The sequence below is a fragment of the Taudactylus pleione genome, unplaced genomic scaffold (genome assembly GCF_031769625.1).
Source record: "Taudactylus pleione unplaced genomic scaffold, aTauple2 ptg000093l, whole genome shotgun sequence".
NCBI lineage: Eukaryota > Metazoa > Chordata > Amphibia > Anura > Myobatrachidae > Taudactylus > Taudactylus pleione.
Window position 1 is genome coordinate 31,334,245 of NW_028284495.1, and position 14,854 is coordinate 31,349,098.

The 14,854-nt window shown below is 43.3% G+C and overlaps 1 protein-coding gene across 1 annotated transcript in view; it reads right to left on the reverse strand.

Moving 5' to 3' along the window:
* LPIN2 (lipin 2) overlaps positions 1 to 14,854 on the reverse strand; it is a 183,511-nt gene that overhangs the window by 104,130 nt on the left and 64,527 nt on the right. The window contains exons 2-4 of the mRNA XM_088469640.1: positions 10,321 to 10,521; positions 9,182 to 9,277; positions 4,973 to 5,259 (exon numbers count right to left, since the gene is read on the reverse strand). Of these exons, the coding sequence (XP_088325766.1) occupies positions 4,973 to 5,259; positions 9,182 to 9,277; positions 10,321 to 10,512 (575 nt within the window). The 5' untranslated portion in view covers positions 10,513 to 10,521. The remainder of the gene's footprint in view (positions 1 to 4,972; positions 5,260 to 9,181; positions 9,278 to 10,320; positions 10,522 to 14,854) is intronic.

Here is a 14,854-nt window from a genome sequence, read left to right on the forward strand (position 1 = left end):
CCCCCCCCGGGTGCCCTAAACCTAACCCTCCCCCCCCTGCACCTGTCTCCCAGCGTCGGTGAAATGAGCGGCGTCTACATCTAGACGCCGGGCATTTCACCCTCGCCGGGATAAGGCAATCGGGAAGCCGGCTGTCGGGATTAAGACAGCCGCTTTCCCGATTGCATCCCGTATAAAATTACCTGCAGGCTGTGTGTATAAGGTGTATATAACACATAAATGCATTCTGTGTGTATATTTGGGTCCTATTCCCAAGATATTTCATTTTGGATATGGGAGACTCAACCTGTATAGCCATATTGCATTCCTATCCCTGCATATACACTAGGGATAGATTTTCAGGCACAGGACATTTTTTCAGCTTTTTAGGTTTCGTCTTGAATAACAAATGTGTTGAATTTAGTACTGTATTGTGGCGAGGGCAAGTTCCTGGAAACGGAGCTGTACTGATACAAATCAGGCCCAGCTATGGGAAAGAGCCAATACACTGACATAGCGGCGATACTGCAGCTATATACACATTGCAGAGCATCCCCTGCTGAATTAGAGAAAGGTACTCCTACACCCATGTGTTGCTCTAAAGTCCTTGTTTTGCAAAGGGGATTTCCCATGACAGACTGACACTAATGCCACTTTCTGCACCTATTCCTCATATCATCAAATTCTTGTTTATTATTTGTAATTAATCAATCAATCAATTTAAGATATTGTAAAGTGCACTTGCATAGTTCAGTTAAACCAAACACTGTGTACTAGTGACATCACTTATACCCCTTTCAGACATACTGAGTAGCACCAAGCAGCTTCTGATTGGCCGGCTGACGTTCACTCCTGTCATAGATGCAGCCTCACCAGCATTGAAGTCCGGCCGGTACTTGTGTCTCAGCAGCTCTTCTTCACCGGCATCTTGGACACTGCGAGGGGCAGGATGCTAGAAGAGGCCGCTCTGGGTCACTGGGGCGAAGGTTTCACGGGGTCACCGAGCTCTGCTCTAGCGCAGCGCCATCAACCTGGCTCCAAGAGTGGGCCTCCCCTGTCACTGCAGCCCAGGGACCCATTACAGAATGGCAGTACTGGCTCCAGTAGTCCCCCGCTCTCCCCTAGCACATCTCGGGGGACATGTCCGGATTAGGCTGTAGCGATGACGTGTCAGAGAAGGAAGTGAGAGGTGGGGAAGCTACGGCAGCAGTGTGGGATAAATGTCTGTCACACTGCAGTCTCGGGCATCTCGCTTTCTATAAGCACCTACAACACTAAATACTATTTCCCGGGTAGACTATGTAGTGTGAAAGGGGGGTCTCCACCAAATACCCGGGATTTTACACAGGGGAAATTCCTGGGTCTGAGCAGGAAATTTCTTGGGTCGTATGTCTGAAAGGGGTATTAATAGGCTCAATTAAGTCGACCACAATAGCACTCCCCCATATGAAGAGCTATATACATCACCCCTAACCATACACTAGCATAAAAAGCTGTCATAATCATCAGCACACACTTACACCAGCCCAATACTAGGTGCAAGAGATTAAAATGCATGATCCTTTTGCAAAGTGGACTTGGGAGAATCGCCCCCAATGTGTTTACAGCACATAAATACAAAAATGTACTACAATTGGCTTTCCTTGTCCTTACCATATATGGTGATGAATTGTTTTCCTATAATTGCTCTTCTCTGAGAGAGATCTGCAGACTGCACACACCACTTGAATGATCATATTGTCCTCATTTGTATTAAATCATTGATTTGAGATAATCCTGACCATTACCCAGAGTCAAAGAGAACCAAGTATTGCCAAAATGATAGCTTACATTTTAACACTCTGTACACATACGTTCTCTGCCATCTTAGAAACAAATATGGTTATTAATAATGTTCTCTGCTAGTTACAGAAATAACATGTATGACAGCCTGGTGCCTAACAGGACTGCACCATCCAGCGATAATGAAGCAGTTTCTTTGTGTAGCTCATAAATGCTGATTCATCTGCAAGGTAATGTGGGGTTTCCCCCTATGCGACCAGAAAAAGAGAGAGAAAGAGACATAGAAAAAGACAAAAAACCAAGCAGGGAGACGAAGATAAATAAGGGGGGCAAACAAGCAGAAGGCACAGCACAGTTAAGGTGGGTACACGCCTGACAGATATATCTGCAGATGATGGTCGTTCATACACACTGAACGGCCATCATCTGCTTGTGCCCTTGGGTCCCAGCGGCTGGGGGGCAGGTCAGGGGCGTGTCCCGCCCCCTCCCCGCGGCTGGCGCTGTGTGTGTACGGGCAGTCTGCAGACATATCTGTCCATCGGCTGTGCAGCACAGCCAATGCGATAGGTTGGTGAGCACCACCGTTCACAGACGTATCGCGGGTATACACTGGCCGACGGGCAGCAGATATATTGGCCTATCAATTGATCGGCCAATGTATCTGTCAGTGTGTACCCAGCTTAAGTAATATAATACAGGCTTAAGTAGTGAAGGCTGCAGATAAGAAACAAGAACGTTGGGTGCAGTACAGCTTCACATCTACTGTTCTAACTAGAGATGTGCGTGGACCCCTTTGTTTTGGTTTTCCCAAAACTACCCTCAACTGTTTTGGTTCAGATTTCTTTCAAAATTAATAAAAACAGCTAAAGTCATGTAACTTGGATCTATTTTGGTTCATATACTATTAACATCAATAACACTCATTTCCAGTCAATTTTGACCACCTCACGATAGAGGGACTAAAATACGCAAGAACAGTTTTTTTAAATTCGAGGTCCGAATTGCAAAAACACCATAGTCAGGACTCGGTTCTACTCGGAACCCTAAAGTGATTCCGAACTGGGACTCTGTTCGACTCTGAACCCCTGTGGGTGTGTTTGCTTTCCTCAAATACCGAACCGTTCATTTCTAGTTTTAACACAGATGATAAACATGTGCATGAGAATACTGTAAATTAACTCTGCTTTGGGAACACTGTTGTAGAGAACGTTTGCTATTGGTCTTATGATGACATCTGCTGTTTTAAGTGGTGAATTACAACTCTATGAGAAAAAGTATCATCGTCAGGTGCCCATTCTCTTGTCTTAGGCGCCAGTACATGTGAATTGGGTCTTGCACCCCAGAACCCAATAGCAAAAAGGGCAATAACTGAATATACAAATATATAAGGAACATAAATTTGTGTAGTTTAAAAGGGTTTGTAACCCCATCTGTTTCGGAAACACTTATCTCTGCTTTTGTCAGAGATTGACAGGAGAGATTTAAAAAGGCTTTAGCTGTAGAGCCAAAGTGTGTAAATGCGTGTCATGCTTGTGAATGTGAACACGCAGCACATCAGATAGTACGATTCGCCAACGACACACGTGGACGCGCAACTGAGCACACACCGAGTGTCGGAATAATATATCGTCCAATATATATCGCCTGATGTGTACCCGGCCTAAGAGCCAGACCTAAGCTGTTGTGTTGTACAAGTGGAGAGCAGACTGCCACAAATACTAAGTAACATTGTAGGGAGCTACATTGCTTGTGTAAACTTATCTGCATAAACAATACTTCCCCGACCTTTATTTGCTTTTAAAGATAAAAGGCAGCTATTACAATTTCAGCTAATTTATATGCACCATGTTGTGTCCTTTTGCAGTAAGTATTATTCAGCTTGTGCTGGCTTTCAGTTCTGTTATTCCCTACAGGTTAATTAATATGGAGGCGGTATGACAAATAAAGCATGCTCTGATATGCCACTTCCCCTATGTGATAATAGCCTTGAGCTGATTATAATTATTAATATCATTCCAATATCCCTTTGCCTACAACTACTGCTGCTATGAAACTGAAATAATAAATAAGAGCTAGCAAGAGAAGATGAATACTTGGTTGCCATTACATTAGCAGTTTATAGTGCCCTCATGTGGAGAAATGGCTACACTGCTACAATCCATACTAACGCTTCAACAAATTTTTTAAAAAAAACAATGAAATCTAGTATATTGATTTGCTGCAGGTCTGCCCATTATTCATTTTTTTTCTCACATTTATACCTAAAGTGTAATAAGCAGAAAACGGAATCGTCTGTAACCGGGAAAAGCCTTTTTTTTTACGGAGAGTGAAACAGCTCAATCAGAAGTAAATGTTTATTTTCTACATACAGTATGTACAGGTTGGGTACGAGATCCTGGCACCGATAATGCCGGCGGTCAGAATCCCACGAGCGTAACCCCAACGGTGGAAATCCCGACCCATGTAGGTAAGTATTCTAACCTTTCCCCCTAACTCACCTTTCCCATAGCCTAACCCTAGCCCTCCCACTATCTAACCCAGTCCCCCCCTTGTGAATTACTGCAATGGGTCCAGTTACATTAGGAGATTCTGATGTGGAAAGCAGGCTGTAATGGAAGTGTGTGTGGACTCTTTGTTAGACATACATGGCCAAGAATTTCATTTGTCTGCAAACCCTGAGTCCTACTATGAAAAAATAAAACAAAAGAAAATACAAAGACTCCTGGATAAGGGTGAATTAAACATTAAAATATCAGCACATAGTAGTAATGCATCCCCCACTATACAAGTCAAAAACAACTCAAATATTTTTACTCACAAAATAAAGGTTATGCAAAAGGAGAAGCAACATTCACAAACAGAGGCACACTGAATTAATAGGTTGTGATGTCTCTATGTGTATCACTGTATTGTAAGTCAGGGACGGATTGTCAGTTTACGGAAAATGGTCAATCCTGTAAGTCCCAACCTACAGTAAAATTCATCCCATAGACACAGGAATAACACGGTTACTGCTGTGCACACTGAGCTGACTAACTGAAGATGGTTACCATGTTGCTATGGGGATAATAGGACTTAATAGGACTTTTCAACAAAGCCCTTCATGACAGGAATGAGAAAAGGGGACAAGTGAGTACATATGATGATGATATGGTGTTACACTCCATTATAGCACATTCACTTCCAGCATGGTTTCAGTTTGTGGTGTTACCTTGGAGGCTGAATTTGGCTTTCATCATCAGAGTTTATTTCAATTTCAAAGATTTCTTCAACCCCTGCAGGAGAAGGAACATCTTCCTTTTTTTCATGTTTCACTCTCCTCCGCTTCCTCTTTTTCTTCTTTACAGACCCTGTAATAACATTCTCAGGCTCAGTCGTATGGGAGAAGGGAGAAGTCTTTTCCTCTTCCCCAGAAGTTGGCAAGTGGATGTGGACATTCTTGAAGAAGTGACCATCTGTGGGAATTGGTGAGGTAGCCAAGTATGCAGGGACTTGTTCCTAAAGACAAGACAAAATATGCAGGAGAGGAGTGACTCACTAGCCAGCAAGCGCACAGGTAGGGTGGATGTTACACAGTAACAGAAAATTCACAGCTGCGTGACGACAAGGTGGGCATAGGGGCTGTCTCCTGTATACCCATCTACATATTTCAATTCCACAAGGGGGCGTTACTTTTTCTAAATAAAAGTTTTATTAATTTGTTATGCATTATGAATTACATGCCCTAAAACATATTTTCTTTATTCTTAAGATTCTAAGATATATATGGATAGACGGCAGCCTGCCCCTGTTGTGTCTCTACCACTACACCAAAGTAAAATGCTGTTATCGACCTGCACGTACCAAGCCTGCGAGGTCCTACAGGGGTTATATGTAAGTGACATAACAGGCTGTGAAAATAGATTCATAAATATGCAATATTTTCCCACCAGCTGCTGAATTGGCATAAGCCCATCTCCCTCCACCGCAACACCCGAAATCCCAGCTGCTGACATCACAGGGCTGTTTATGCAGCCTCCCACTCCCCTCCAACGCCTCTACATTTGGCAGCTGCTGGTCACTGTGCTGTCAGTGTATGAACAGCGCTCGCTGCAACATACAGAAGTAGATGGGCCATGGAGGAGATAGTTACACTGAGTCACTGTCAGTCACCTCACTGTCCATTACACTACATACAGTTTATGAATAATACGGTAATAAAGCCCAATGTAGAGCAGTGCAGTGGTGTGTCCATCTCACTCTAGTTATTACATATACTTACATTATATGTTCTATGCTGTAGAAGACTTTGTTCCATATTTTGCACTGATGAGAGCTCACATGCTATAAACAACTGTATGAAATTTGGATATATTGTTCTACATATTGGTTCTCTGTTCTTTGCCTAAGACCAAGTGGAAATCTGCCTATACACATGTGGAAAATGAAAATGGTAATTTAGTCACCTGCCAATTAGGCTGGGGTGCTGGAAAGCCTGAAATACAAAGTAAGCCTTGATAATCTGGACAGAGGACTACTAGCAATGCCCCCAGGTGCTGTGTGCGCCAGGACTGGTTACCCATGGATGCCTGAATATCACGGTGAAGCAGACACCAGTCTTCTGAGTTTGGCTGGACAGGAGCATCTCATATTTCAGCTGAAGACTGGGGCTGTACATACAGCACTATTTTTTTTTCGGTGGACTTTTATGGCCTCTATCTAAGGTACTTTCTTTGGCTTTATGGTTTTAACTCTGCTGAACCCTCTGCAATGGGAGAGGTAAAAATTTGGGCTCCAGGGAAACCCATGGTGGGCCACATAGTGGGCAGCATGCATGACACATTACATTCAGAATGCGATACATCCCGCCGCTCTTCACATGCATGCCGGCGTTAGCAACACTAGTATGCCTGATGCACACTGCAAAGGACCTCTCTCTCAGTAAAAGCGGCCCCTCTGGTGTCCTCCTGCGCATATGAAGGACGCATACACCGCGAGGGTGCTGGGAGGGATCCGATTGGATCCCTCTCACAGCACTCTCCCGATAGAAGCCCACAGGCTTCTATAGCGTAATGCCATCAGGAAGATGGCGTTACACACCGCAACCAAGTCCCGGAGTGCAACGCATTCCGTGGCTTGGTGCATATGTGAAATGCGGTAAAACCTGTATTTTGAGGGTTTGACCGCATTCCTTTGATGCATCCCGCCCAGTAAAGGGACCTTAGAGGACCAGGAAGTGGTATGAAGATTCTTGCCAACATGGGACATAACCTGGTGGGGTGTTCAAGATAAGAGGGATTCTTCATTTGTAAATACAATACTCTTTCTAATTGAAAACAAGTACTTGGACTTTATGAAGACAAAAAAAAAAAAAAACACACCTAATATATTTATTATGTTCTCATCTGTACCATGTAGTTCCTTGAATACTGCAAAGTTAATAGATTACTATGTAAAAATGCACCTGGCCCTTTCTCAGAGCACTATGCAGGATCTCATCACATCCTCCTCAGAGAATGCACTAAGGCGCTGAGCGGATACCGCAGGAGGCGAAATGGGCAATAGGATTTAGCTGTGCGTACCACAGCCAACAGTAATCCTGCAGTGTCTACACATGGCCACATCACTATCAGGCCTGCCTCTAATTCCTCGGAACAACAGCCTCATTGAATGAGCCTGCTTAAGAATACCTCTCCCCTTGCACTTCAGGGGCTACATGGGCAGAAATTGCTACCTACACAACTAAACTGGCTAGCCTGGAACACAGAGGAAATAGTCGGGCTTACATTACATTGTCTATCCCCGTAAAAAACAAAGAGTCCCTGAGATTTGCAATATAAGAGATACTAGTGTCCTTCTTGTGCTTCCCATTGGTATAATTGGAATTACTATCCTGCTGCTTGCAGATTCCTGACACTCAAAGCTGACACTCTCACCATTAAAGGACAGCATTGCAGCTGCATGAACAGCATTGCAGCTACCTGACCCGCAGTGTCCTTAATCTGCTCTTTGATCGGCAGCTATCCCTACTCAGGGAACTGGCCTTTGTACAATCTAGAGTCCGGGTACTAGAGAACCAATTATTACACCCGGTGAGCTTGCTGAGGGGTTCGGAGCTAAATGGCATCACATGTTTTCAGATCTGCACTAACCTGTACAGTTGCATCAGCCCTCAGGCCTCAGTGTCAAAGCTATAGTTGGAGCCACATATTGCTCACTGCTCAGTACATCTCCTCTTGTGATGCACTCTAAATGGTCATACTGCGAGCAACACTATACCTCCATAAACCCACTATACTCCAATGCAAATAAAATAAACGCCGGCAGCCCGAAGGGAGAAGATCCCGACAGGGCAGATAAGTGCTCTATCCTTACCCCTCCCCCCCCCTAAACGCTCCCTAACCCTCCCCCCTAGGGGTGCCTAACCCTCCCCCCTAAGGGTACCTAACCCTAAACTCCCCCCCCCCCCCCCAAAACTGACCCTCACCTCGCGGCTAACGCTAAGGGCACCCTGGACTTACCTCGTTCAGGCTGGCGTCATTCGGCATCGGGATTAAGATACGCATTGGTATTTCCACGCCTATCTTAACTCCCTTGTCGGGATTCCGATGTTCGTATTGAGACCGGCCTGCCGCATACCGTTAAGCTGGGTACACACCTGAACGATGGATCGGCCGGCCGCCTGACGATTTGGTAAGTGTTCTGCACAAATGAATTGTGTAAACACACTTACCAATCCTCTGTCTGACATGCCTGGCCACAGGAACTGGTAATGAAGTCAGTGTCAGCGGTTCTTGCGGCCAGTGTACGAGTTGGTCGGTGGGTCACCCGTACAAAAAGGAAAATGTACTAATAAATCTGCAAGATATATCGGCATCTGCAGAGCCGACACTAATTGTCTAAACAACATCGTTCACTACATATCGGCTGTGCACACAGATGTACTTAGCGATATATCGTTTGTCGACTGTACAAACGATATATTGCATAATGTGTACCCAGATATAGGCTAGAAGCTTGTGCAAGACACACCACAACAGTGGCACAATGTTAAAACAGAATTCTGAGGAAGAGTCAAAAGTGAAATAACAAGGTAAGCAGTGACTGAGCATATACTGCTTATATCCTCATAAGTGATCCTAATGACTTTGGTAACCCCTTCCCTAAGGAGAGGGGAACTCTTGTGTACTCAAGTACCACCAACAGGTCATGTTTTGTGGGATTCTTTAATCATGCACAGGAAAATGTATCTATTTCGCTGGGTCAGTGATTATCCCACTAGTTTCCACAGACAGAAGTTACACACATCTACACATAGAGATGTAAATATAGGCAAAATTCAATATCCAGAATTAAAAAAAATGTTAAATCCATAGGTTTACCATACACTGTATACATAAAGTATTGCTGAGATTGTGAAACCCATGCACACAGCACTTACATTTTCTTCTTCAGTTTCTTCCACAAAAAAAGCTTCTCCGTTGTCACCAAGTTTCATGTGCAAATCCACTGGTTCCCCATTGATTTCAATGTCAATCTGTAGCACAATGGAAATCAAATACTGTATATTGAAATATCCAACTAACATGAAAGAGGCCAATAAAATCCTTACGTAAAAGTATAATTACGGAAGTTCCCTGTAAAACATGTTGGATTAATACTAATCGCCATGTTGACTAAAAACATATTGCCGATGCCCAACTTTCATCTTCCCCAAACAGATACCCAAGATAGCGACTACAATCTGAAACCCATGTTACTGAAATACTGACCAATGCTTTGGAAAATATTCAAACAGAAAACTACTGGGACAATTAATCTCCTAATCGCAATATCTTCCAGGTTCCACACCCTTGAAAACTATAAATCATGATTGCAGTACTTTCGCCTTAATCCATGGTGGACGAAGACCCAAGTAAAGTAATCCTACTTCTCTTGAAAGTGACTAGTCATTCAGCAACCTCATACCCTTGAAACAGGTCATGGAAAAACATTTTACTGATAAAGAATACGGTAAGTAGAAAGTACTGATAGAAGGGAAGAGGTGGTAAACACCTGTCAGATTACTGCTGCTGCCAGTGGTCTGCCATGGTTCAGTACCTCACACTTAGGTTGCCGGCCTTGAAGCCTGATCAGTACTCATGGTAAAGAGGGTATATATAAATAACCCACCAGTAAAAATAACATGTATTTATATCTAGGTTCACCAACACTGTAAAAGCAAGTGGGAGGCGCTTAGTTTACCGAAGTTTAACCCGACATTTCCCATAACCTGGAGATCAAAAGCTCTACTGATATAAATAATTATATACTACTGGTATTGTGTTTTGGACAATTATTTGAAATGCTAGAATTCATGGCAAAGAAAGAAAAATACAGGAATTGATAACGTTGAGCCCACTGAAATGCATAGCTACTATAACCTGTACATAAATAAATATATAGTTATAAAAATAAATAGAAATCACGTTTCTCCTTTTTTCTCTAACAAAATTGCTGGCTCAACTTTTGGTATTGGCTTCTAGGTTTCAAATAGAATCAGTCAGGTCTGTATTTAGATGTGTCATTGCATTTACATACCACTTTTTCCTTGGAACGAAGGACTCCTAACTTCCCAAAGCGGACATGGAAAGGCGAGCACATGTAAGTGCCATCTTGCTGACAAACCACGATGACATCAATGCAGCCCGATAGGGTGGCCTGGTTGATACCTTTGTACAGTTCCCTCACAGTAACCAGGACCTGCCCGGCAAGTTGTCCAACATAATTCATAGTTTGAGACTAGAAAGAAAGAGCAATGTATTAATAGAAGAATAGCAAAGGATACAAATATAATATAGTTGCAGTGACTGATCAGGACTAACTCTACCTCTGTGGTGCTGAAGTTATTGCACGGACTCCACACTTCACGGTGAAGTTACCAATAGATCTGTCTACTAACAGCTCCATAAAATTCCACTTTCAGATTCCATTACAGCTCATCTCAAATTCCTATACACAGCAAGCCTTATACACCAAATGCTTTGCAAAATACAGCAAGATCATCTGCCACATTCATTGGAATAAACAGCTAAGTAATTGAACCCAGCTCACTTTCATTTCCCAAGAGTTCAAGTTTTGACCACCCTTATGGCTCAAACACTCAGTCTATTCTCCCAAACAGTCTTACAGTAATTCTCCAAACATTAGTCTACACCACTAATCTGATGGATGTAATGCGATTCAGCGCACCAGGGTTAAGCAGCTTTTTCTTTTATGTGCTCTTCTAAGGTAAGCACTTTTTGTCCTATACTAATTCTGTCAGGTTGTAATATCTAGGATTCATCCACTCTTCTCACAACACACTTTGAAAACACTTCTGAATTGGATGTATTATAATAGGGGTAGGCAACCCGTGGCACTTCAGCTGCTGTGGAACTACACAGCCCAGCATGCCCTTCTACTGTTTTGCTCTTAGGGCATGCTTGGGAATGGGTACAGGATGCCGGCGCACAGGATCCCGGCGGTCAAAATCCTGATGCCGGCATCCCGACAGGGTTAGGATACCGGCACTTGTCAGTAGGTATCCTAACCCTCCCCCTCTCCCTAGCCTAACCCTCCTCGGTGCCTGAACCTAACCTTCGCCCTAGTGCCTAAACCTAAGCCTCCCCTCTCGCACCTTAAAATAAACCCTCCCCCTACTGCCTAACCCCTAACCCTCCCCCCAACCCCACTACGTACCATCGGAATGTGGGCACTGGGATTCTGACGCGCTGTCATCCCCATGCTTGGATGCTTAGATCCACAACAGATGGAGTGCCACAGGTTGCTTACCCCTGCATTACCAGATAGTTACATGAAAGTTAAATCACACAAGTGACTACTTAAGACATACTTGATGGGATGAGAGCATCTGTTGGTATTTAATGTTTATTTCCTGCTCATTTGCTAGGAAGCCAATTTTTAAGTGGACAAGGATAGAAAAACCTGTAGCCAATCAGAATGATTACAGAAGAACTATTATTTATTATTTCAAGTGTGTGCAGATCTTACAGGAGGCAGTGAACTGCCCACTCATGTCCACTTATATTAGAGAACTGGACTGTATGTGACAGTGAAAGTGAAATGACCTGGGTATGGAGGAAAGCTGGTAGCCAGATACTGAGCATTAAATACTGGAAGAGCAGGGTACCCCAATAATAGTAAATGTAAACAAAAGGTCGACAATGACGATGCTCACATGTACTCAGAATGTCGACAAATGAAATGTTACATTAGGGTTAGGCTGCGGGAGAGAGGGTAAGTCACCGCTGGGCCACCAGGGACAATATGTCACATTTCATCACTGTCTACATGATAAATGTTGACATGGCCAAGGTTGACATATTATACCCAACCTCAACAATAGTAATGTTAAATTGATGCAGGAAGACTGTGATGTCAAATATGGCAAAGTTCATAAAATAGAAATGATGTCAGATGTTATAGATCACTTTTGTAAACAGGATTTCTGTGGCATTTATATATAAGAGAAGGATAATTACATTTGGTCAATATAAAAAGAACCACTTGCAGAATCCAAATAGATCACAATTTTTCAGATCTGGTCATAACTGATATTTGAGGTTGTGTCCTTGAAGAGGTTTCCCAGACTCCTGGCTCCATGTATAAATAGAATGACACAAAGCTGGGGGAGTATGTCAGATAATCTCATTTACTCAGCTGACAACTTGTACATTGTATCACTAACGTATTTTAAATGTCACACACTGCCATTACATTTCTATTTTCAGCGATTAGTTTAGTTTACAACTGTACACATATGTTGGTTCATCCTATTTAAAGGCCATCAAAGGCCATCAGCTGATATAGAAAAATAAAACACCAACTCAAAGTCACAGACAAGTTCTGTGGACATTTCTCCCCATCACAATTCACATCCTGTCCCTTTCTGGATTGTCAGATAAGTCTCTCAAACTGCTAACTCAGTCTGGCTATCACACATTTCCTGCGCTCATACTGTGCTCTCGGTGAGCCAACACTCATATTCTCAGCTGTTTATCTCACAATTCCAGTTCCTGATCAAGCCTCAGCCGCTGTAGTGCAGAACAGCGCGATCAACAACATATTAAGTAAACATCCAATAAATGCACCACCATTCCTTTTTTACATAATGGGCACGCTTTGCGTAGCAATTTACTCTGTAGTCATTTAAATATATTGCTTAACAAAGTGCAAATATGCAGTAACCCATAGCAACATTTATCTTTGCTCATTCTAGTGCAGTGATGGCAAACAGTGGGTGCATGTGCCGCATGCAGCCCTCTGAGCCCCCGGCTCCTTCTGGCGACGTGTGCAACTGGTACTTTTCTCAGATAATGCCCTGTGGGCCCCAGCTATTTATTCTGCTTTATACCCAGCAGTTTAAAACTTTAAGCCTACAACCAGAGCTGGCTTCAGGGGTCGGACCGCACTGTGCCAGCTCTACTAACAGCTCCCAATAGTCGTGCGTGGGGTCGTGACCTAATTACCATAGGTCACGCCCCTAAGTGACGTTATTTGTAGGCGTGCCCGCATGGCACGCCTCCAAATAACATCAGGCTGGGGGAGAGCCCAGCATTCTGTCACTAGCTGGGCTTCCCCCAAGCCCTCTCTCGGCACTGCATGGATGCCGCGCGCATGCGTGCAGCATCCATTCGGCTACACGGGGGTCCAACACACCTGCGGCGGTGGGGGTCCCCAACCTCCAGATTTGACCACTTCGGCCCATGGGTGGAACAGTACTGTCCTGCTGAAATCGGGATGTTGGGGAGGGGAGCGCCCTCTATGGGGTGGCGCCCCTGTTTGATCACACTGGTCAAACACCCCAAGACCCGACCCTGCCCACAACCATCTTTTTACAGACCAAGGGCCGTATTCAATTAGCAGCAAAAATGGACAGATTTTTTGCCATTGGCGAAAACGGACGTTTTTCACAAAATATGGCGATATTTTCACCAAAAAACAGGCGAAAACGCAATTAGCGAAAAAAAAACAGGAGAGAAGTTTTCTCCATCCCAGACCAGGTGAAAAAAAAATGCAAAAACCCTATTTTTGGCTAAAAATGTGTGGATTTCTTTCAGAACCCTTTGGACACCCCCCCCCCTAATAATAACTGACCCCTAAAAAAATTCTTAAGTTGTGCACTTTGGCGAAAAACGAAGGTGCAATTTTGGGTTAAAAAAAAAAACGCTGAAAATGGTTGAAACGTATTGGGTCTGATTTTTCGGGGGCAGTATGGATATGTAAAGTGTTTTAAACATCGCACGCGTCGCAGCAGTTTTTTTTACGATACAAAAATATACTTGCACCCATTTTAATGTACCCGCAATTTACGTGGAACAGTAATTTCCTGGAAAAAAAATTGCTTTGTATAATTTTCAACTTTTTTTATTTCTTTTTTTTTCACCCAAAATTGGGTGGTCATATTTCGCCAAAGTGCGCAACTTACAAAATTTTGGGGGGATAATTTATTATTAGAAGGGGGGGGGGGGGTGTCCAAAGGGTTCTGAAAGAAATCCCCACATTTTTAGCCAAAAATAGGGTTTTTGCATTTTTTTTCGCCTGGTCTGGGTGCAACAGGTTCACAAGTGAAACCTCCTCTGCAGAATTGTGACCGTTCTAACCTTTCAAAAGCTGGTGGAAAACCTGGTCACCCAGTAGCCCAATTGGCTTATCAGATATGTTTGATTTAGCTTGTAAAACTGGTTTATCTTGTCTGATGCCATTACAGTTAGACTTATTTTCCTAGATGAAATGTGTTATTTTATTACTGTACTGTATCAATCAGTGAAAAGCGTGGAGAAGTGGACCAATGGAGAAGTTGCCCTAGCAACCAATGAGCTCCTACCTATTATTTTATAGCCTGTACTTGATAAATTACTTATGTTCATATACATGTACAGGGAGTGTGTTCAGAAATATCTTTGGACTTTTCCCTAAGTTAGAGCACCATGGTAATAATATACTAAACTACAGATAAAAATAAGTCCAGTCTTTTCTTGCCGTGCCCTTGCGCTCTCCCCCCCTCACTATAAGAGTTTATCAGTGTCTTTCCCAGGGAAAGTGTAGACGGAAACACTTTATGATCATTGAG